Source organism: Pteropus medius, unplaced genomic scaffold (assembly GCF_902729225.1).
Source record: "Pteropus medius unplaced genomic scaffold, Ma_sr-lr_union100, whole genome shotgun sequence".
Lineage (NCBI taxonomy): Eukaryota > Metazoa > Chordata > Mammalia > Chiroptera > Pteropodidae > Pteropus > Pteropus medius.
In genome coordinates this window covers 14,564,185-14,588,519 of record NW_024346667.1, presented here as the reverse complement: position 1 = coordinate 14,588,519, position 24,335 = coordinate 14,564,185, and the positions used below count along the sequence as shown (strand labels likewise).

Genomic DNA, 24,335 nt, shown 5'->3' with positions numbered 1-24,335 from the left:
AACAAAAAGTCATCAGATTCGTATGGAAGCACAAAAGACCCCGAATTCCAAAGCCATCCTGAGAAAAAAGAATGAGGCTGGAGGCATCATTCTGCCCAACTTCAAATTGTACTACAAAGTGACAGAAATCAAAGCAGCACGGTATTGGCAGCAAAACAGACACACAGACCAGTGGAACAGAATTGAGAGTTCAGAAGTAAATCCATATTTATATGGGCAGATAATTTTCAACAAAGAAGCCAAAAACATACAGTGGAGAAAGGAAAGCCTCTTCAATAAATGGTGCTGGGAAAACTGGAAAGCCACCTGCAAAAGAATTAAACTAGACTATTGTCTATCACCACATACCAAAATTAACTCAAAATGATTAAAGACCTAAATATAAGACCTGAAACAATAAAATGCATAGAAGAAAACATAGGAACGAAATGCAAAGACCTTAGACTTAAAGAGGATTTTATAAATTTGACCTCAAAAGCAAGTGAAGTAAAAGCTAAAATAAATGAATGAGACTACCTCAAACTAAAAAGCTTCTACTCAGCAAAAGAAATCGTCAGCAAGGTAAAGAGAGAACAATCTGAATGGGAAAATATATTTGCAAGCAACACCTTTGATAAGGGCCTAATTTCCAAAATATACAAAGAATTCATACGACTCGATAACAACAACAACAACAACAACAACAAAAAGATCCAATCAAAAAATGGGCAGAGGACCTGAACAGACACTTCTCCCTAGAGGACATACAAATGGCCAACAAATACATGAAAAGATGCTCAACATCGCTAGCAATTAGGGAAATGCAAATCAAAATCACAATAAGATACCATCTCACACCTGTTAGAATAGCTATAATCAACAGGACAAGTAATAATAACTGTTGGAGAGGATGCAGAGAAATAGGAACCCTCATACACTGCTGTTGGGACTGCAAATTGGTACAGCCACTATGGAAAACAGTATGGAGGTTCCTCAGAAAACTAAGAATTGATCTACCATATGATCCAGCAACCCCTCTACTGGGTATTTACTCCAAAGACTTGAAAACCTATATCCAAAAAGATATTTTCACACCGATGTTCATAGCAGCATTATTCACAGTGGCCAGGACATGGAAGCAAATGAAGTGTCCTACGATAGATGATTGGATAAAGGAGCTGTGGTACATATATACAATGGAATATTACTGAGCCATAAGAAGAGATGAAATACTGCCTTTTACAACAACATGGATGGACCTCGAGATAATCATGCTAAGCAAAATAAGCCAGACTGAAAAAGCTGAAAATCACATGATATCCCTTATATGTGGAATATCAACCTAAAAGCAACAAATGAGCAGGACAAACAAACAGAGACTCATGGACATGGACTACAGACTAGTGGTTACCAGAGGACTATAGACTAGTGGTTACCAGTGGGGTGGGGGAGGAAGGAGGAGTTAGACAGGGTAAAGGGGATCAAATATAGGGTTTAGGGGGAGGGTAAAGTAGGTAAAGGGGATCAAATATATGGTCACTGAAGGAAACTGGACTTTGGATGACAAACACCCAATATACAGATGTCAAATGATAATGTACACCTGAAAATTATATAATTATATTAACCAATGTTACCCAATAAACTTAATTAAAATTTTTTAAAAAAGAAAAAGGGCACAGTAAGCATTCATAAAAGCTAACTCTTGTTATTAGAATGAACTTAAAATATTAGCTAGATCAATTGTCCATCCAAAATTATATGCTTGTCTCCAAAGTGTCATCTACTACAGATTTTAACAATATGGTGATTCAGGAAGCCCATTTCACCTTTAATCATTCTGTCTATTAAAAAATTCTTCTTTTTGCTGAGCTACAATCAGTCTTTCTATAGTTCTTCCTCATTAATCCTTTCTGTCTCTTTGAGGTTCTACAGAACATCTCTTCCAAATATTAGGTTCTTCAAATATATGAAAAGAGTTTCTGTCAAGTTTAATTTACCAAGACTATACATCTCCAGTTATTTTAGTTGTTTCTCCTAAAACTCAGTTTATATCCCTTTCTCACTCTGGTAATTCTCTGTAGAAGAGAATATAAAGCATTTACTCAGAAATTAGCATGACTTCAGGCAGACAGATCAGGCCACTTACTCCCTAAACTCTCTATATTATGCTAGTGATGTGTGTTTTATGTTACTCAGTCTGTATCTAACCAGTCTTGCTCTGGAACAGTTGATTCTTTTAGATCTGGGACAGGCCCTTATATTTACCCTTTTTATGTTTAATCTCACATAGCTCTAGCCTCTCAAGATCTTCCTAGATGTTTGTACTATAATTTAGAATGTTCACTGGCCCTACCAGCTTTATATCATCCACGCGTACTTCTGATATCTTGTTCCAAAACATTAATAAATATCCCACCAAGTTGAAATTGATACCATGAGTAATCCTGAACTCATTTACAGCAACTGAGTATTATTTTAGAAATTGAATTGCCTTCTCCTTGGAATTTCTTTCACTCTAATCACTATTTGTTCTTCAGTCTTCCATGGGGTGTCATTCCTCTTAGTGATAGAAGTTGGAAGCAGATGTTAAGTTGAGACATAAACATTTTTCTTTCTTTCTGTCAATGTTGTACTTTAAAACAAGCTGTGTATCTGTATTAGTCAGGATTCTCCAGAGAAACAGAGCCAACAGGATATGTACATATAAAGAGAAAGAGATGTCTTTTAATGAATCAGTTCACACACTTGAGGAGGCTTAGTAAGTCCAAAATCTGTAAGGTAGGCTGGTGGGTTGAAGACCCAGGGAAGGGCTGCAGTTCAAGTCCAAAAAGCTGTCAGCTGGCAGAATTCTTTCTTGCTTGCAGGAGGTCAGTCTTTGTTATATTAAGGCCTTCAACCTATTGGATGAGGTTCATCACCATTAAGGAAGGAAATCTGCTTGACTCAAGGTCCACCAATTTAAACGTTAATCTCCTCGAAAAATATCCCTATAGAAACATCCAGAATAATGTTTAACCAACTACCTGGGCACTGTAGTGCAGCCAAGTTGACATTTAAAACTAACCATGACAGTATCGCATTCTTTTTAATCTTTTTCTTGTAATAAAAATAGCTAAAAATTTAGCCTATATAAAGCCTGGATTTTTGTTTTAATAATTCATCCTTTTATAGTAAGTAGTCTGTTATATAAGGCTATGATTAAGTGTGTATCTAAATGGTAGAATATAACCAATGATAAAATATAACCAATTAATTTTTGTTACCATATGTAAGTACAGCATTTTAACACATGCCTCAAGTGTAATATTTCTTGTGTCCACATGGCTAATCAGTTATTTTCTCTACCTAAAAATAAAAATCAAGGGTGGAAGAAATTAGAATGCAGCTATGATTTTTAAGATGAGCTCTATAGTAAGTTTAAGAATGTAGATATAGCTTCAAGTATGAATGTATCTGTGTTCCTTAATTCATTCATCTATTTTAGAAATTTCCTTTTTTATATTTTAATTTTTAATTGACATTTAAAGTTCAATGTTACTTCTTCAAATGATTTCACAAGACTGTCAAATCAAATATCTATATAGATAAGGAGTGTCTGAGCATTAAATTTCAGTTAAATATAATATTTGTGATAAAATTCTACTAGAATAAAAATAATGCCAACATATTGTCTATGGAAATTAGATTTTATTGAACTAGTATTTTGGTTCTATACTTTTATGAATCTAGATTTTTAAAAATGGGGTTTTCTTTCTTGATTAATCATTTATAATAAACAGAATTTATTAATTTAGAGACTTTAGGAGATTTTAAGACTTTTTTGACTCTTGCTAATAATTCCTTTTTTGTATGAAATTTTCTGTTCCTTTTTTGTCACACTTTTAAATTTTCTCTCTTTAGGTTTGGATGTGTGGAGGAGAAATGTTCGATGTCCCATGTTCTAGAGTCGGTCATATCTACAGGAAGTACGTCCCTTATAAAGTTCCATCTGGGACCAGCCTGGCAAGAGTGAGTAACTGGAGATCAGAATAAGTTGGACTCGATATGGCTTTTTGTAGGCAGAGTAAGCAGCCTCACACATGGTATGTTTCAGTCTGACAGAAACATCTAACTGACAAAAACTCCACCACTTGCCATTCCTTTTGGCTGACTTTGGTATATGGAGAGTTTCTGTGTTTCTCAGAGTTTTATTGCCATTCCTTAAGGAAGTGTTAACTATTATGCTAATTCTTGTTATTAATTGTTGCAAAGCACTTTCACATACATTCTATTTCATCTTCGCCATTCCCTTCTGAGGTTAGTATTGTTATCTTTATCTTGTAAATGAGAAAACTGAGGCTTAGCAAGGTGGCTTATTCATGCTCATGTGAAAGATAGATAACAGAGGAGGAGATCAAGCCTATACCTTTGAAATGAAGGCCCAGTACTTTCCTCCCACATGGAATTTCATAGGGTATAAGTCAGATAGAGATAGGGGTAAATAGAAGATGGGAGAAGGTGGATGTCCAAACTCTGCCTTCTTCTCCTTTGTAGCTAAGACCAGCTCTGCCTAAAGTTTTATGCCAGCCTCAAAGCTCCAAAATTGGCCAAGTCCAAGATTTTTTTTCATATATTGTTTTGAATAAACCCATAGATCAAATGCAAGAATGATTTTCCCTTCAGCATTTTAGAATGTTTTATACATGTTCGAGAGGACATAGTCACAATACCTTCTCAAAACAATCCTGACATTTTCTGTTTTCCATGCTACTTTCTTCATAGCTGAGTTAGTTTTATTCACTACAATGTGTACCTGCTACTGCTCTGATGCCAAATCTACATTAACAATATAATCTATTAAGTAGCTGTAGAAATATACTATTGAAGGAAAAAACTAATCACAAAATTGTAAAGTGATCAAAGAGCTGCATCTTGGGTAAGGAAATATGATTTAATTTAGTCAGAAGACTTAATACATATGAATCTGAAAACTCATTCAGGAAAACAACGAGAATTCACAAAAGGTAAATGATTGAACAGCTTTGAGCACATATCACAAATCAGCCAAGTGGATATCATAAATCATAGCAGTTAAAAATATCCCGAAGATAATGATGTTCTTTCTGTCACTTATCCCTTTCACTCGCTCGTATGTTCTCCAGCTTGTGCCCAAACTAAATTATTCATTTGCAAGATGGATGGTATGTGTGCTTTGTTTGTAGTCCAAAGTAGAATAAAACTCAAGAGAAAAAGATGTCTGACCCAAGAGGGTTTATTTTCAAATAACAGTATTCGGATATTTTCAAAAAAGAAATTAGGTACTTTTTTTAAGGACTGTCAAATATAGGGAAACTGGGGCTGGAACATAAAATTTCCAGCAAAAAGTGAATATTCAGTTCGTTCAAATGAAAAAAAAGTCCATAATTCTGAATTTTAATATTTTCTACTTAAATTTTATTTAAGGACTCATTTTTTTTTTCCTAAATGGCAAAAGCAATTAGAAAGCCATAAATATTGGAGCTCAACTGTCACTCTAAGGAACATTTTATAATTTTTTAAAATAAAAAATATATGAAAATGAAAAACAATTCTGATATTTTGTGGGAAAATCTCAACTACTAGCTATGCTCTACATTATTGCTAAATCATCAGAAATAATGCGAGACTTTAAAGATACCTCAAAGGTAGGGCCATGTAGACTCAATCTTTCCAGCCTCACTGGGCAAAGATGGAGACTTGACTCCAAGGCTCATTTTCTTATTTAACAAAGCTCGTTCAATTCTTCAAAAACGTACACCTTTCATTTATGTACCTCTGTAAATTGAGGATTCTAGCACAATTCAATGCATGCAGATACACACACGCACACACACACACACAAACGTATGTGTGAATAGCCTTCAGTCCTCTAAACAACATACCAGTGTGTATTATAGAAATAAATTTAAATAATTAGTTACTCAGTACCTTCTATTTCTTTAGCAGTACAGTCTGGTTGGAAGAGAGAAGATATGCATACATAAAACCATTAGAGGACAAAACGAGACAATGAATAATTGTTCAAATGTATTATACAGATCTGGATAGGTAGAAAGAAGAGGAGGAGGAAGGATACCATAGCTGCTGAATTGAAAGAGGACCTTCAGCGATACCTAATTAAATGAACAAGGTTCACAGAATAGTGGTTGCCAAACTCATGACCAGTGACCAGAGCCAGTTCAGATTTCACCCAGCCTCAGTGAATTGAGAAAAATAAGAATCCCGAAACTAATCTATTCAATTTAATAACATTTTTTAATGCAGTGATTATAGGCTTTTTTTCTGTTTTATGCGCGAATACAAACTACATTTTTTTATTAATGCCCTACTTGGCAAAAATAACTATTAACATCCTTATGTCAATTCCCACAAAATGTAAAAATCTGAGACTCGGTGACTTACAATTCAGCTTCATCTGGGAATCAGAGTATTCACTCATCATGAATAAAACTAAATATTTTACTGAGTTGGCTGAGGGTCCAAAATCAGTACTGGGCAGAGTTGTGGTGACTTATTACCAGGAGCAAACAGTCAGCCCTGAGGGAAGGGTACTCATCCCTGGAGTTCTAGGGAAATTAGAAAGTTCCCAGGCCTGAAGTGACAGTCCTTCCTTTTGGGAAAGGACTGACTGTACTTTATCACAGAAGAGTGAGCAGCTACTTAGCGAAAGGCACACTGAGTCTTTGCACAGCCAGAGGTGGCTGAGTGGCAGATGGTTGGAAGACTCCCAGGAGACCCTTCATTCCCACAGGTTGCGGTGAAAGCCAAGCGCTCTGCCAAAGGAGCAGCAATTACTGGCACCTCACAGACTTCTTTGCGCATGCCATTGTTCGGGGACAGTCAAAGCCATTGGACCTGAGACAAGTGGACCACGGACATCACAGAGGTGCAGAGCAGTCACCCCATGGCAAGCCACACCAACAGCTTGTAGCAGAACAGCAGTCCCCATGGAAGCAACTTGGCCCATGGGAGTTTCCCCAGGAGGATCCCATGTCAGCAGAGGACAGCCTTGCAGACTGTAAGTGGAGCAGTCTTGGAAGCTCACACCAGCTCCAAGGGGACAGCTGCATAGGAGAGGAAGCTGGAACCAGCCCTCACCCTAAGTCTGTAAGAAGCACCAGAGAATGCAAGTCAGGGGCCTGTATCCTTCAGTATTTTGCCACTGACATAGTATTGATGACATTTTCTTTTCTAAAAATTTGTCTTGTATTTTATGGCAACCATTATCTAAGTTTCAGAATAAGAGCTATAAAACCAAAGAAATCAAACCCCATGAGAACCTGATTCCATAGGATGGTCTATAATACTTGAAAATGTAACTCATTAACAAGGATAGAGGTTAAACGTCAAGCAAGTAGAGCTGAGATTGTGAACTGAGGCCTGTCTGTCCAAAGCTTAACCCTCCTGCCATATCGCCCCATACGGGGTAGCTTGGAATAAACAGGAGCAGCTGAGGCAGTCATGGAAGGGGCTCCAGTATGAGCAAAGTTCCAGGTAGAAAGGAGCAGGCACAGAGAGTGACAAAAGATTGTGTTTGCAACCTCTGGGGTTAAACCAGGATTGGGCACTGGAGGCCGACTCTGGATCTTGTATGCAAACTAAGGTATATGCCTCTTTCTTACAGACCGTAGTGAGAGACTCATGGCTTTTGAACAGGAAGTGCCAGGATAAAAATAGAAGGGGTAAAATGTAAAGATCAACCGATAAGTAAACACTAAAGGGGAGAAAGACTAAAGAAAGTAACATTTTGAATGCAAGAAGCATTTGTAAAGAAAATTTCCTAAAAGAATTTTATTGATTTGCCACACCATGCATGGAGAAAGAGGTCAAACGTGACTATGAGGTTTTCATCACAGTGTCTGAGAAAACAGTATCAGAACCAAAATGGGTACGTGACAAAATGGAAAGAAGAAGCTGCTAAGATTGGTTTTAGATAAGGTGGGTTATAAGTGACAGCTTTACATGGGTTCGAGAAAGCTAGATCTGGGAGACAAACAGACTTTCTGTCTAGAATTCTGAGAGCCCACAAAAAAACCAAATTTTTCCAGATTTTCTTTACCAATAAATTCTCATTTCTGAGGAAAATATTTATCATGCCACTGTGCTAGGCTCTGGATATATAAATGATGAACAAGATAAACATAAGCCTTAACTTCTCACAGCTAATGGCCCTGACTATTACAGTAAGATAGAGTCCACATAGTCCAGCAATCAACATATGACAATCTGAACATCATGAACCTGAGAGAAGGGTTAAATAAAAATCAAACTCACTGTGAAATTAGACCTGTATCTCATATAGTTTACTTATTTATAAACTATTTTTATAGATTATAATGTCATCATTGAGATTATGATTTACTAGATAACATATAGTATTATTTAATATATATAATGATATATGTTCTATATTAACAGGTTATCTTTAATGATCCTATAGGCTACACCACAATATATATAGAAGTTACAAATGATTTTGACTTTTATATTTACTTAAGAATTCTTAAGAATGACATGACCTTTAAAGTTTTCCTATGGTTATTGTATTTCATGGGTATGAAGGTTAAATCTGATATCTGAAGAGGAGAATGGTTGTTTTACCTCTGTCAGGTATGAAATTACTTCTTAACATATTTCCCAAGGTGCCTTTCTCCCAGTCATATCCCTGGTGGCATTCAGCCCCACTGACTCCATGGATCATCTCAGATTCTTGAAATTAGTGGGAGTGGAAGGAGGTGTAGAGAGGAGGAGGCAGAGCATTTCGATGTCAAAGCCAGACCACCCCAAGTTGATTAATGAGCACTTTCTCATTGTTCACTATGAGTGTCGGCTACCCCAGTCTGAAGTAGCTGAAATGGAAGAATACAATATCTGATATATGCAGCTCTCCCTTATTTATGTCAGAAAAATAGATCAGTTGAGGAAAAGCATTAACAAGACCAAAATGACTAGTTTGATATCAGAAAATAAAATCACCAAGAAGGCTATAAAGTGTGGTGATGAATGGAAAATCTACACCCTACAAATTGACCTTTCTCCCCTGAAGACTGTAAATCAATTTGCTCTCGTAAAACCGCCTGGCAAATAAGAGCTGTGGCATAACAACCTTAGCCATCAATAGTACCCAGCTCTTCTTTCTGGGGCTCTTAAAACAATAGAGTTCAGATGCTTTATTTGAAACTATCATTGAGTTCAGGGACACAGTGGCCTATCATGGGCTTTCTCCCAAAAAGCAAGAAATGATCAATTCTTCCCCAAAGACAGCCTGCATAAATGGCTAGGACTTCTGTGCCGAAGCAATTCCTCTGAAAACAATAACTATTTCTAATTCTGCCTTACAATATAACAAAGAGATGGGGGAAGAGGAAACTTTCCTCTACCCTTCAAGATTCTTTTGGCTGGTCTAATAATTAAATCTACATGACACAGATTAACAAGAGAAAATAACTATTTAATTATATATGTATGTATGAAGCGCCCCCCCACCCACATACTTGAGAGAGTCAGCGACCCCCACATACATAAGAGATAGAAAGGGCAAATGAGGTATACATGGCATTCAGAGCTTAGGATAAGGTAAGACATCTTAGGGCTTCAAAAGAGAGTAAGGTCGTTCTCAGGATGAAAAGAAGAACAGACGTTCAGTAATTAAAAGTTTTCCCTGCCCTTTAGATGGGTCATAAAAAGTAATTTGGGGTGTTTACTCTTATTTTGGGCGAGTCCCCTAGTTCAAATTCTTTAAGGAAGAGGCAAAAGTTTCTCATGAGCTTGCAGTCTCAGTCGCCTGCAGCTCAGAATAATTCATGTGCCAAAGTGTCATATCTTGAGGAGGCCTGTCCTGAACCCCTTCAAAGGCAATAAGGGCTGTCCAGTACTTGAGGCAAGAACAAAAGAGGATTCACACACTGCAATCATGTTTTTGTTTCTCTCCCCTCTTGGCCATTTTTTAAAATATAATATCTTCTGTTTGAATGGAACTTTTTATTTAAGAAATTCAGGCATCTTCCATTAATATTTTATTATTCTTCGTGAGAGCCTCCCTAAAAAATCACGATGATGTGATGAGTCCATTGCATGTTTTGAAGCTAAAGGTCATCTCTAACCGCAACGAAGGTTTAGGATGGAAAAATTCTTCAATAGATATTTATCAAGCACCTACTATATGCCAGGCAGAAATGCATAGATCTCGCTACACATCCTAAGCCAAAAGCATCGGGCCTTTTGGATTAGATCAAGCCATCCCTTTGTAATAGAATGTCACCTCACCCAAGGATATTCCCCACATAGGAGATAAGTTTTGTGACACAACTCTGGCAGAGCACTCATACTGACCCTTTAATAATGTCCCTTTTTTGAACACTGGGTATTTTGTGTTCGTTTGGTATATGAGGAAAATAAAGCAAAGTGAAACTCTTCTCTTTGCCAAGGACCTAGAGAAAAGAGATGAAAGAAACATGAAACACAAATTTGTTTCCCACTGCTTGACCCTCATTTGTTCCCTTAATTTCTAACGCAGTGGTATCAGAATTTTTTAAAATATGTCTCCATATATTATTTTGTCTCTTTAACAAATAACAGCAGAATCACACATTGTCTTTAAAATTTTTAAACAATATGGGGGTAAAAAGCATAGAATTTTCATACCAAACATAGTGAAAAAGAAATTAAAACAGCAAATTGCTGACTTGTTACTCGGAAGTATCATGAAAAAAATATGTAGCTTAAGACAACATCACTTTAAAACTTAGCAATTTCCCACAAAACTTCTCAAACTTACTTTTAGTTCGGTTTATTCCTATTTATTTGCTTCCCCCACGTCCCTCCCCCCACCCCAAAAAAAACTCCCACAGATGCTGTCTTCTTCCAAACGTTAAAGGCTTTTGCTCAATTTAATTGTTTCAATATTCCTTAGAGCTTACCCAAGTTTCAGCTCAGCTATGATTTGTGAATCAATTAGCTGATGCTTTGTAGTATGCAAAACAGAGCTTTCAACTGAGTCAGGTAATTCCCAAGCTATGGGGACAGGCTTCAACACTTCTCTGGCTATATAGTGAGGACCAACATTTCACATTAGTGTTTTGTTAAGCTTATTGGAAAATTTTATAGAGTATATGCAGTATTTAAATGGTGATCCAAGGTTCACATGATAATTAGTTGCCATGATTAGTCATTACTTTTACGTTGCCATTCTTAATGAAATTAAAATAGGATTTTTTTTTTTTCTTTCCTATGGTACCTTTTCCAGTCTGCTTGTGGTTACTTTCTCCCTCCCTAGAGCACCTTAGCACTTTATGTTGTTATTTAGCATTTATATAGCTTTCTTTTTTCAAAGCACTTTTGAGCAACAGACTGCATGGTGAGCTCTATTTGTGGGCTAGGGGAATTATAATTGCGTTTTTATCATTATCCCCTTTAAAAGTGAACATTTTCCTGCACTCGCGACCCCATTGGAGAAAGTTTTTTTTAGACAAAATAGGTCCCTGCTGCTACAAAATTAAGTTGCTGAAACATAAGCAAATTAAAATACTTTAGCATGTCATAATCTCAATAACCAAAAATGCAGCTCTTCCAAGAGGGAGAAGTTCTGCTCGTTTTATAACTCTGCTTTACAGGACCCCAGTTGGATGATGAAGCCACAGGGGAACCTGGATAGGAAGGACTTGTTTTGGAGAATTAGCCCCTTGCCATGAGATGTGTAAATGCACAGTGACACTTGAGCCTTCTGCTATTTCATTTCTATTCTAATCACCTTTGTTTCTAATAGTTTATTAGTTCTTGGCAAGAATTCCATTTTCGATCCAGACCAGGTATATATCTCCTTTTCAATGTTATTTAAGGTGGAGAAAACAGTTCCACTTGATAGTGATACTCTGTAATCTGAGAAATGGTCAAAAACCCAATGGCTTGTATATCATTATTCCTCAAAAAAAACTTTTTAAAATTAGACTAATACGCATTTGTTAAATAAGATATGTAGTTAAATAATTGGGCTACATTTAATGCCATCAGAAACACTATCATAAATATCCAAACTATTCAACCAAAAATATATAGAGATATAATTAAATTATATCAAAACAGCCAAGAACAGGTGACCACTTGCAAATAGCTCACACAGGCTTAAGGAAGAAGGGAGAGGAAATTGCCTGTCAAGGAAGCTTCTCCTTTTAGCACTGGATTAGCCATCCTCTCCTTTTGCTAAAGGCTTCCCGCTGACTTCAAAGAAGTCTTCAGATCAGAGAAGGGTGGCTAGGCAGAATAATCATCGGTAGGTGGAGGCTCTCCTAAAGAGATTCTCTTTTGAGCTGTATCCATGATGACATTATCACATTATCAATGATAAGAGGGCTTTGGGGTGGGACTCCAGAGCTACTAAAGCACACTTAAACTTCAAAGAGGAGAAAAGAAATGCATTTAAATCAAAGCAGAATTTTTAAAGTCGTGGGATAGTGATGCAGTTTCTTGCTGGAGGAGTGACTGACAAATAAGAAATTGTTTCTGTGTGAGATTGGCTTTGTTAGTTATCAGCAGTATCTGGAGGGGGAAATCACTGAGGGGAAAAAAAAAAGATAGCTCAGGAAAGAGAAATCTATTACTAATTCCACCATAATACGATAGCTTAATATTGACACAAGCACACAGGCCTGGGGATTGGGGTCACGCCAGTGCAAATGTGATGATTGCACCCTGCACAAAGAAACAGCAACACGCTACTAAGGTGAGATGGCCCAGATAATACATAAGGCATGGAACAGCCTTGTAGCCCAAGAAACAATCGACTCCCAAATAATATTCCGAGAAACTGAATAAAGATTGTATTTTTAAAGTAATCGAATGGTAGGATCTAAAATGTTGCTGACAAAAAACAATAGTAATTAGTGGGTAGATTGATGTGGTTTCACGAACCAGCAGGTATAATGAAACTATCTCTTTTCCTCATACTGTACAATAAAAACGATCAGTCAGAGCTGGAAATCTGTTCTTATGAACTGAAGTAGAAATGTGATTTAATGTTCCTAGTAAAATATCAATTCAAAGACCCGATGATTATTAGAATTAAAAAAAGATTTAGTGTTGAATAGTGCGGAGAAAAACAAGACTTGAATTCTAAAGACCGCTAATATAAAGCTGAATGTATTAAGTGTGTTAATAAATACTTGAGCAACACAGAGAAGGCGAGATCAATACCAGTGTGGGTTGAAGAGGGGAATATGTTGTGATATACAAGGAACCACAGTTGGGTGACATAAAAATAGAGGATGTTATCAATGTCTCGTACACAGAAGGTATTCAGAATAACAGTTTTTATTTCACTTATCATTCAAAAGGTATGAAGGTCTGCAGCTTTTAAAAACAGAGAAATAGAGAAATTCTTCATTGGCTTTCTACACCAAATATATATATGTATATATTTATATATATATATTCCTCAGCTCCAGTAGCTCTCTTTCTCAAACTGTTACATGACTTCCATGCTGGGTATAACCCCAGCAGGTAACCCCTGGATCCACCTTGAATGGAATCAGGCCTTCTCCCCCAATCTCCCTTGTCCACACTACACTCAGAGTCTGGATGGAACCCAGCCCAGATATGTGGAGACAGAAAACCTTTAACTACTTATTTTCAGACTGAGGTTAACAATAATCCCTAAATTGTCCTTTCTAGCCATGCCGAGCCCTCACCTCTAGCTAATAATTAGTGCTGCTGTTATCTTGAGCTATGTGGCTGCCTCCCTGCTTGCTTCACAGGTAGGAGGCCAGCAGGATCTCACCTGCTAGAAACAGAAAAGGAATTGGACTGCGTGTTTAGATTAACTGTGCGTAATAGCAGACTTCTCGGCAGAGAGCTTGAAACTTCTCTGGAATAATTTCCACAGAAGCAAAACATTCATTGTGTATTGGCAGTAGCATGAAGATACGCCAGCTTCTGCATATATAGTCAGGTAATGAATTCAAAAACATTCATGGGGCACATATTATATACATTTTATGTATATTGGAAATAGAGTTGCCCGATTGAGCCAAGAAAAATACAGGATGCCTTGTTAAATTTGAATTTCAGACAAACAAATAATTTTTTAGTATAAGTATGTCTAGTGTGTTAAAATAGCAACTGAGGCACAGATTACTGTATATACTTCCTTCCAGTGAGGAATCTGAGGCCTGGAATGAATAAATTACTTGCTCAGTCTCAAAACTGATGAAATGGCTGAGCTTCCTACCCTGAACCCACACACTCTCCTGCCCCCAAGAAGTGTGCTTGTCTTCCTGCCATCGACCTTCTGTTTCCTTCACCCCATGGAGACATCTGCAGAGAAGACTGGCTACTCGGTGCTGCCCATCGCCCACTTCATTGTGCAGTAAATTACTAAATTCTGCCTGGGATCCATGTCACATGTACAAAGTATCATCAGAACACAAGGACTTGAATTTCGCAATCCTGTGTTCTCTCTATAATAGGAAAAAATAAAGAATATCAGCTTGTTCATCCTCATTCTTCCAAGATGTCTGACTGTTCCTTGAAATGGTTTAAGCAATTTGATGTATAAGAGGGACTTCATTATCTACAGTTTCAACTCCTTTAGTTCTATGTGAAAAATAAAGAATTTATAATGAAATAACAGGAAGGATGAGAAAGTTGTTATAATTGTAAACTGAATTTTTAGTGGCTCAAATAAATTATTTATCTGATTGGCAACTGACCCCCACGCCAGAAGCAGAGAGTGTGCAAAGCCTTGGGCTAATCATATCACACCCCTTGCAGTTATGAAAACTCACATTGTTAAGAAACCACCAACCAATGCTGCCTGAGGTGGTCTGATTTCGTTTTTTTTTTTTCAGTTTCTAGTGCAACTAAAATCACCTTTTGAATGCGTAGATCAATAAATGACTATTTTTTTCTGCTGCACAGAACCTGAAGCGGGTGGCTGAGACCTGGATGGATGAATTCGCCGAGTACATTTACCAGCGACGCCCAGAGTACAGGCACCTCTCCACAGGGGACATCTCTGCCCAGAAGGAGTTGCGTAAACAGCTCAAGTGCAAGGACTTCAAGTGGTTCATGGCTGCAGTGGCCTGGGATGTGCCTAAGTTCTACCCGCCCGTGGAGCCCCCACCTGCTGCCTGGGGAGAGGTGAGGAGAGGCTGCGGGAACCCTGCTCTGACTTTAGTGTGTCCATCCCTCCCAGCCTCCGGAGGTGGGAGGGACCGCTAAAACCTTCCCCTCCTTTGCCCAGCAGCCAAGTCATTTTAGCTTAAATCATCTCACCTAAATGAATGTTCAACCTCTTTTTAGACAATGCTAGGAGTGAGCATTCAGCCCTCAGCCTTCACAGCCCCACCCAGAACTCTTGGCCACCGTTGACACCCCAGATGGATTTTTTAAATATACCTGGAAAATATTTTTTTTGAAATTAGTGAAATTACTATACGAGAGAATAAAAATACATGTCCTACTACTGTGTCAATAAGGGTGACCTGATGTTCATGATGAAATCCCTCATTGCCCTCCATGCATAGCCTGTTGCTGTTTGTACATGCAGGGACAGGCTGACAGAGGGGCCTGGCTGTTTTCCTAACTAGGGCGTGCTATGCAGAATCATGAGGAAGTGCATTTCCATAACACCCAGAATTGTGGCACGTGCAGGAGCCACGTCAATTTCTTAAATAAGCACTAACCTTTCCACCTCTGAACATGTCTTTATAAATTGATTTCATGATCTAAAGTGGGAAGAGGTGAATAGCCCCAGCTCCCAAATTTAAATATCCATCTTTGACATATAAAGGACTATTGTGCTGGTTCAGTTCCATTCAGTACTATAGCCTTTTCTCCATAGAGAAGAGTATGCTGAAGCAAGAACTGAAATTGGATGGGGTGGACTTATCCTAACCATTTAATCTGCTTTTAGCAGGAGGTTCTCACGGGAAAGTGCAGGCTGGGCGGGATGCTAGTCCCACCCCAGTTCTCAGGGCTTTCTCAAGCCAGGAGTTGACTGTCTCGTGCTATGGAGGACCTTTTGCATCATTGTCCGTGGTTTTGTGAGGTGGGGGAGGGCACGCACGCCTTTGTCTGGTCAGTGTCTGTGGCTTGGCAGAGCTTCGAAAACAGGTCGCTCCAGGGTGTTATAGGGGACAGCAGGGTACTGAGGCAGCGTTCTTAGGTGAGCTGCCCCAATTTCTGTAGAAAACGTGTTCAGCAGGTTACATGTGCGCTGCTTATTTTGCTGAAAGGGTCCAAAAAGCTGTTCTTAACCTGCGCCAGATACCCCAAGCATGAACGGAAGAGTCATGGTCATCATCGCATGCTCCATCTCCTAATGTTTTGTATGTGCACATGGTCCTGATACTGGCTGCTTGAGTCAGTTAGTAATTTGGTCTAATCCTTTGTATCTTAAACATTTCATCGAAGCTTCCCTAGAATATTAGTAACATTAGCCCACTGGTATTAGTTTGAGCTATCTACAATGGGCTTAAATTACAGCAGTGGAGATTCGTAGTACACTCCAGAAAGAACTTGCTCAGGATAACGCATTGTAAGACATAGCAGTTTGTTATCCTACAAGCCTGTGAGTTCCTTCCTAGAGCTCTTCTGGTTAGGGTTATATCTGCTGTCTTTCTATGATAATTTAAATACAGTCTTGCCTTAATGACTAAGAAAGACTCTTGAAGACCTCAGTATCATTGAGTGATTAGCAGCTGGATTAAAATCTCATCTATCTTATATGGAAACATATAATATTTTTATTCCTAGCTGTTTACTACTTCAAACTGCAACTGGGCACGTTTTCCCTGATTAAATTATAACCAGTATTTACAAAGTACCTTGGTTGGAAACAGATTTGAGCTTCCACTGAGGTTCTAGAAAAGACACAACTTCCCAGAAATAATCAAGATAAGAACCATCTTAGGTTCAGGTGGGCTGTGCCAGTGTGTTTTATCCATACCTCCTGACTGCCTCACACCTCTTATGGGGCCTGCCTGGCCTGCATGGACATTTGCATTCTTTAGTACTGGTCTAAACAATCAGACATCAAGAAGATCAGATTTTTTTTTTTTAACATGATGATAAATTTCTTTCCTTAGTGCTTCAGAACAGCAAAGAAAGAAAATTCATATTTAGGTTTAGGGAGAGAAAATGGAGATCTAGGTCAAGGCCCATTACATTCATTTGCATTTGTTCACTGAAGTTGTGGGCAGAGCAAGAATGAAGACAGAGATTGGAGAAAGGCAGGAAGAAAGGAAATCCTCAAGTGATAAGGGTTTGGGCTAGAAGATTGTTTTTGAAATCTATCCACTTCCCAAGCAGAGTAGATCCCTAAGAATGAACGTAATGCATGTAATTCAAGAGGCAAGTGAAAGACTTGAAATGCAGCTTAATCTAAATGAAATGTTGAAAAAGAAAGACTATTGTCCCTCTATACGTTGGGTAATAGCAACTTACTCCTTCATAGTAGATAAAAATTACTAAAAGTGCAGAATAGAGCTGTAGACCATTTTATTTACAAAAAAAATTTCAAAGTTTTCACTCTATTCTTTCTTTGAGAGTCTTTTCTTATTTTCCTTCTTTCTTTCTTTCTTTCTTTCTTTCTTTATTTTTGGTATTTTGGAATAATTTTGAACTTACAGAAAAGTTGTAAGGATAGTGCAGAAAGTTCACATATACCCTTCACCCCACTTCTAACGTTAGTGTAGTATGTTTGCCACATTAACCATAGTACATTTGAATAAGGTAACTAACATCGGTAAACTACTGTTATCTAAACTACAGACTTTATTCAGATTTCACCAGTTGTTCTTTTTTTTTTTTTTAACTAATGCTCCTTTTCCGTTCCAGGATCCAATCTAGTCTATGAGAGACCTGTTTAAATTTCCTATAAAATTTAATTGTTAGAATGGGCAAAGCTCCTAAATAAATGTCAATTGCTGTTTTAGTAAGAAAGTGAAAAAGGAAATGCAGACTGTGGGTTTTTTTTTAAAGCAATTATAGGAAGTAACCACAAATTTCCAGCAATGTAAACATAAGAATCCTTTATGGGAGGCCCGTGCCAAGGAGCCGGGTAACTTGCTGTTTTATGCACTTGTACTTGGAACGGTTTTCCACCTGCTTTTCTGTGCCAGCCTGGTTCTGGGTAAACAAAGAAATTTTTGGCTCTGGTAGTTGGAACTCAGTTTGTAAAGGATATATTACAGACCTTAAACAGCCTCTAAACTGCTACTCATTTCCGTGACAAATTCGGCTGCATTATTGCATTTGTCTTCTAACTTATCTCTCTGCTTCTGCCCTTCTGAGAATTCAGTTTATTCTCAACACAGTCCACTTAAAATGGGAGATGAGGCCCCTCCTGCATTCAGAATCCTTCAATAGCTGCCATCTTTCTCAGAATAAAAATCAAAGTCCTGATCTATACCCTAAATGATCAGACTCCTGTTGCATGCCCTCCAATCTCATCTCTTACTATTTACCCCGACTCTCTCTTCTCTAGGCACACTGGCCTCACCTCGATTCCTCAGACTGGCCAGAGCCAATCCTGCCTCACGGCCTTTGCACTTGCACTATTTAGAATCCTCCAGCCCCAGAAAGCCTATGGCTTCTTCCCTCACTACCTTCAGGTTCTTACTCAAAAAAATCATCTTCTTAGTAAGGCCTTCTGTGGTCATCCCATCCATTGTGTGCAACAATTCACAAATACACACACCCTCATATTTATACACTTCCAATCCCTCTTCCATGCTTTGTTTTTCTCCTCAGCATCCATCACTATGTAGCAAGCTATATGTATTTCTTTATTGTATTTATCATCTATCTCCGCAACTAGAAAGCAAGCTCCATGACACAGATTTTGTTAATTTGTGGAGTTACTACTGCTCTTCAACAGCTAGAGAAAGTGTTTGGCATATAGTAGGTGCTCAATAAATATTTGTTGAATGAATGCATGAATAAGTGGAGGATCGTGGTTCACTGTTGTTCCTCTCACCATTCACTGCTCTTCCCACACGGCTCCAAAGAGTGGGCACACTGAGCTCTCAGTCCTCTTCACCACATAAGGAAAGAGTCTCTCTACCATCCCTTCCTTGGCCACACAAAGTCCACCTCACAGGAAACCTTAACCAGAAAGACAGTTCGAATAATGCTTCTTGAGTAACCGATTCTAATGGATGGTCTATATGATAGTCAAACAGGATACAAAATACTCTCTTCTGACATCCTAAGAAAGAAAAAGGAAAAACTCCCAAAGTGAGAATTCTCTGTTTGGCAATTTCTAAACTTTCCCTGTTGGCTCCCTACTTAAAGGGTAAGAAGATATTAAAGTCACATCTGATATGGAAGGAGTCTCCAGAAGTCATTCTTTGGTGTGCAAGGGTAGCAGGTGGAGTAGGGAAGATATGGGGCCCATAGAGAATAAATGAGGTTTTGAGCCATGTCATATGTTGAACACCCCTGAGTGCTATTTAAATGGAAGCAATGTGCTTTTCCACATTGCTGTGTTAGATAGGGTAACAATGGGTTTAAAGTAGAAAACTCTTCTTAAATCATGCACATATGGAGTGGTTTTTTGTGTCAAGATACTAAATGAAAGAAACAGAATCTCCTATTATTTTTCTCCTTCTTATTCCTTCCCTTCCTTAGAATTCATGAATTTGCTAAAGTCATTTATAGTACTCCTTTATAGTCCAAAAAGAAGAGTTCTACAGAATCCCAAATACCATATATAAAAGCAAATAAAAGATGTAAAACAGACAAACCTGTCTTTTCCAACCAGTGCCATAAATTCTTTGAAGAAGCGTCTGCTTATTGTCCTCAATGTGCCAATCTTGGCCCATTCGTTTGTCATCTTGCAATTGTGCAAAACTTTTTTTAAACCTTTATTTTAAAAATTCATCTCAATGCTGAACTACTTCAGCTGCTATTTAAATTCCTTCCTCAAGAACAATGTCACCCTGAATTACAGAACATTCACAAAGGCACTCTAAATAATTCCAGGTCTCTTCTTCTGCTTTGGGCTACTCTTGACTTCTTGTAATTTGCTTCCTTTCTTCCTCTTTATTCTAATGTACTCACAGCAGACAGGCTTTTCAAGTTTCTCCATATCAGTTTACATGAAAGTAAGTTTGACACTAGGAGGTGCATTCTTTGAAAGACCATCTGAAGATGTGATCTTGTCTCTTTCAAACAAATTCTGTGTAAGTGCTGCTGCTATATAATGCAGAGGTAAAAGCCAGCACTTTGTGCACAGTGAATGAGGTTCTCTCACATTCTCTTGGGAGAGCCATGGCCAGCTCCCCCACCTTCCCCTGTAACCTAGTCTTGCAACTGGGAAAGCTACAAAGTGAGATTATCCTGTTACTCCTCTGGCAGTTATGAAGGGATTGTCTCTCTCATTCAACTGCTATATATCTAAACCAAATCTGTAAATTAAGTACTCCTTCAGAGACATTTGTTATTCTCCGAGTGTATTAGAGTTAACTTGATCTGTCATTTATTTTCTCTGGCAGAGGCAATGCCAGTACACTATGCTAAAACATCTCTCCGGAGCTCAACAATGAGGTTGAGAAAAATGTAAGAACACATAAAGAATCACATTATCCTTTCAGATTTTACTATGTGTTTCCTGAGTTCTCAGCAGTTGAGATAGCTGAAGACAAACTTAAGTGTCTTATGATAAACATAATTTTACTTCCCAATTCCCGGCTGAGCAAACTGGACATCTTCTCAACAGTGGCAATTTGACCCAAGTTATAATGGAGAGGTGTTTCAGATCTAACAGATTTTTTTTTTCTTCTCTTACATAAATATACCAAACGAAACTTTCTGTCTTTTCTTTCTATATATTTTGTTCTTCCCTAAAATTTATATATTCATACTGACATGTTTATATACATAAATATATACCTTTTGGGGTTCATATGACAGAAGTAAATGAAATTCTAAGAGTATGTTAGCCTAATCATGAATTCATTTTAATGTTTAATTTTCAGTGATAGTTGGTACATTTCTACCTCTAAGAATGATATAAAAATAATAGAATTTGAGGATCCTTCAATTATTATAACAGAATTTCCAATCCACAGCCTCAGAGAGTTGGCACTGATGGAAAATTTTCCATATAATTTTTCCGCTCATGGACATAGGACTACCTCCAGCTTACTCATTCTTTAACAAAGTACCAAGTTGGCTTCTGTGAAAGCTAAGAGTAGTCTCTGCAGTGGCAGCTGCTTTCAACTTGCCTCAAAAATTCAGTGACCACCCACAGATTGGTAGAGGATAAGAATAAGCACAGTAAAAAATGGGAAAGATTCTTGAGATCTTGGCATAAAAGTGAGAAAATACTAGGAGTCAATTCTAAGTGAGCCAGACTGATCCCGGTATGTTATTGGGCTTAGAATTTGGTTTTAAGCATTAAAAAGCAGGCAGTGGTTAAAAACAAAAGCAACATTTCTCTAAGTGTACTGAGCTGTTCTGTCAGCAGTAGGTCTTGGCTGGCCCTATCTCAAACTCTAGGAAGTACAGTGACTCCACTGCTTAAAGGTTTAGGAGGTGACAAACAAGTACTCCTGTGCTCTCCTGCAGCCTCCATGTCTAAATTCTTTCTCTACGTTTTATTTTCTCACAATTATCTCTTTATTTTTTTATCCACTTGATTAGAGTTCTTCCTATCAATTTTGAGATATAGGAATTAACTGTGACCAGCTTAGATTTCCAAAATTCTGTTTTTGTCTGATCCACAACCCAATGGTATTTGGCTAAACCAGCTCTCGCCTTAGATCTTTCTGTTTTCATGGTAACATGCATAGCTCTTTCCGTTGAGCCTCTATTGCCCAATGTGATGCCTATTAGTTGGTCAATGTTTAAAATAAGATGGCCTATCCTTTAAATCCGTTATAAAGAGAAATAACATAACCAGATAATCTCAGGAGGAGCTTAACTTTCTGGACCAGTCCCTAAAACAAGAAAGACAAATTCGTTTTTCCCAGTCTTGTATTTAACCCAAGTCATCCAGAACCAGTTACATATGTCCAAGCTCTTTGCCTATGCTTTTTTCAGCAGAGTTGCATACAAGTCTGCAGCAAATTGGGTTTTTTCCCCCAGATCGTAACACTCAAATACTGTCATTCTATGAAAAACCAAGAGGTGATGTCAGAAATAAAAACAAATTTTCTACAATATTCTTGCTGAAAAATATACTGAGATTACCAATGCTAAAAACATGCTAAAAGCAGCATAGTTTTGTTTAATTATAAAAACCAGATAAAACATATAAGATGGTAATAGAAAAAAACACACAAGATGGATCTCCCCAAGAACTCCAGAACAGGATTAGTGGAACCTCAACACCAGACAGCAGCGGGTCTTGTGTAGTAGGATCAGCTGAGATGAGGAGTTGGTAGGAAAAAAGAGGAGAGTGCTGACAGCTCTACCAGCTGCAACACACATCAACAAATATTTACCCCCCAAAGGAGATGGTCCTTTTCAGAACAGGAACTGAAGTAATCAAATTTGAAAATTACCAGTGAAATTCAGACTTCCTCGCAGGCTGCAAGCTGAGGACAAATACAAAGAAAGATAGGAAACGGGTAAGGAGCCTTGGGAATTGAAACAATACTGAAGCAGGCTTCGCCTGTATGTATCACAACAACACTCCAAAATACTCCCTCTTGGAAAGACAGAGACTCATTCTTTCCTCTTCCCTTCCTCCACCCTCACTAAAATAAGGAAAAAAGAAAAAAAGCACTGATAGTTGGATCCAAAAGGAAACATTGCAGATCCCATGGAGACAACAGCTTCTAATGTCAGAGAAGGAGGTGTCTGAGATAGAGCCCAGAAAGTTCTGAGCAACAAACACATTTAAGGGTAACGATACTTCTTTGGAAGAAAGACTCTTAGAACTCTCCATAACACAGAGTTAGAGGCAAGAAGTTTTTGTCAGTCAGCCATAGCCCTAAGAGACAGAGAAGTGATATAGAAAGAGGCCATATTTTTTTAATACTTCACAGTAACAACAGAAAAGAGACCTCTATAGAGGAACTTTCCTCTAGTCATCCAAGAAAACTATTTAATTTATAAAAAATAGATGACAATAAAATGCCATACAGAGATATGACAAGATAAAGATAAAAATGAACCAAATAGTTTCAACAGATAATGAAAACATAATATAAATGTGACCACAAAGAAGATGAACATTACCACATAAGATTTCAAGATGAACTAAAAGAATTTGTTAGTCAAAGCTCTAAAGAATCATATAAATCAGAATTGGAACAGCTCAGAAAGGAGATGGCTAAAATTATATGAAACATGATGTGAAAAGAGAGCTGATGACTCAGAAATTGAAAGAAAAGAGAAGAAAAACTATTTCAGAAATGAAGGCTAAATTAAAAATAATAAAGAAGCAAATAGAGACCATGGAATGCACAGTAAGAGAAATCGAGGGTAGAAGGAATGAGGAGGAAATTAATAAAGCAGAAATAAAGAAAAGGGATAAGAGGATTCTACAAAAAAAAAAATTGAAATAATACAGAGTTAAAGATTCGATATAAATTCCCAAAGAAAAATATCGCCCCTAAAAGACAACAAATATATAAAACTATATTCAGAAGCCTTCACAAAATAAAAGATTTGAATCTACATATTAAAATGGCTGTATCTGAAAAAATTCAACTGAGAACCATCAACATTGAAACATTTCTAGTAAAACAGTTATATTTTTTAAATGAGGAAAAACAATTTTATGCATCAAAAAAAAAAAAAACTGAAACTAAAACCTAAGTCAGACTTAGAAGCACATTTTGTGCCAGAAGACAATGGAATAAATTGTAAAGATGCTCCGGAAAATAAAATATGAGCCAAAGATTTTATATCTAACCAAACTATGCTTTAAGTATGAAGGTCATCGAAAAAGTTATAAACATTTAAGAACTAGGGATTATTTTTTTCAAGAGACTTTCTGAGCTATCTACTAGAGAATGAGCATCAGAAAACCCAAGATATGTTTAAAGAAGCTTGGCCTGAGGTCTAGCTATAAAGATAAAAGAATATGCAAACTTTATATGCTCTGACAGTATAGAAATAATACAGCCAACAAATAAGAAAAGAAAGTGGAAAGCAGAATAAGTTCACTGATTGTCCCACAGGCATTTACTAAGATTAAAAGACTGTCACCTATGTTTAGACACTAGAGGAAAGGAAAGAGGAAAAGATTATAACTAACCAGTATTGCTTAGAGAAGAGTAGAGTTTGGCACTACCTAAAAAAAGGGGGAGGGGGAACCTTCAGATATTATATACAATATTATTGTAAAGATAACCAGTAGAACAAAAATACCAAACATATTAAAT

The 24,335-nt window shown here is 37.5% G+C and overlaps 1 protein-coding gene across 2 annotated transcripts in view; it reads left to right on the top strand.

Moving 5' to 3' along the window:
* The window catches only part of GALNTL6 (polypeptide N-acetylgalactosaminyltransferase like 6), an 886,098-nt gene that overhangs the window by 820,774 nt on the left and 40,989 nt on the right, over positions 1–24,335 (top strand). For both annotated transcript variants that reach the window (XM_039876118.1, XM_039876119.1), the window contains exons 9-10: positions 3,883–3,990; positions 14,911–15,132. In XM_039876118.1, coding sequence (XP_039732052.1) covers positions 3,883–3,990; positions 14,911–15,132 — 330 coding nt within the window. The remainder of the gene's footprint in view (positions 1–3,882; positions 3,991–14,910; positions 15,133–24,335) is intronic.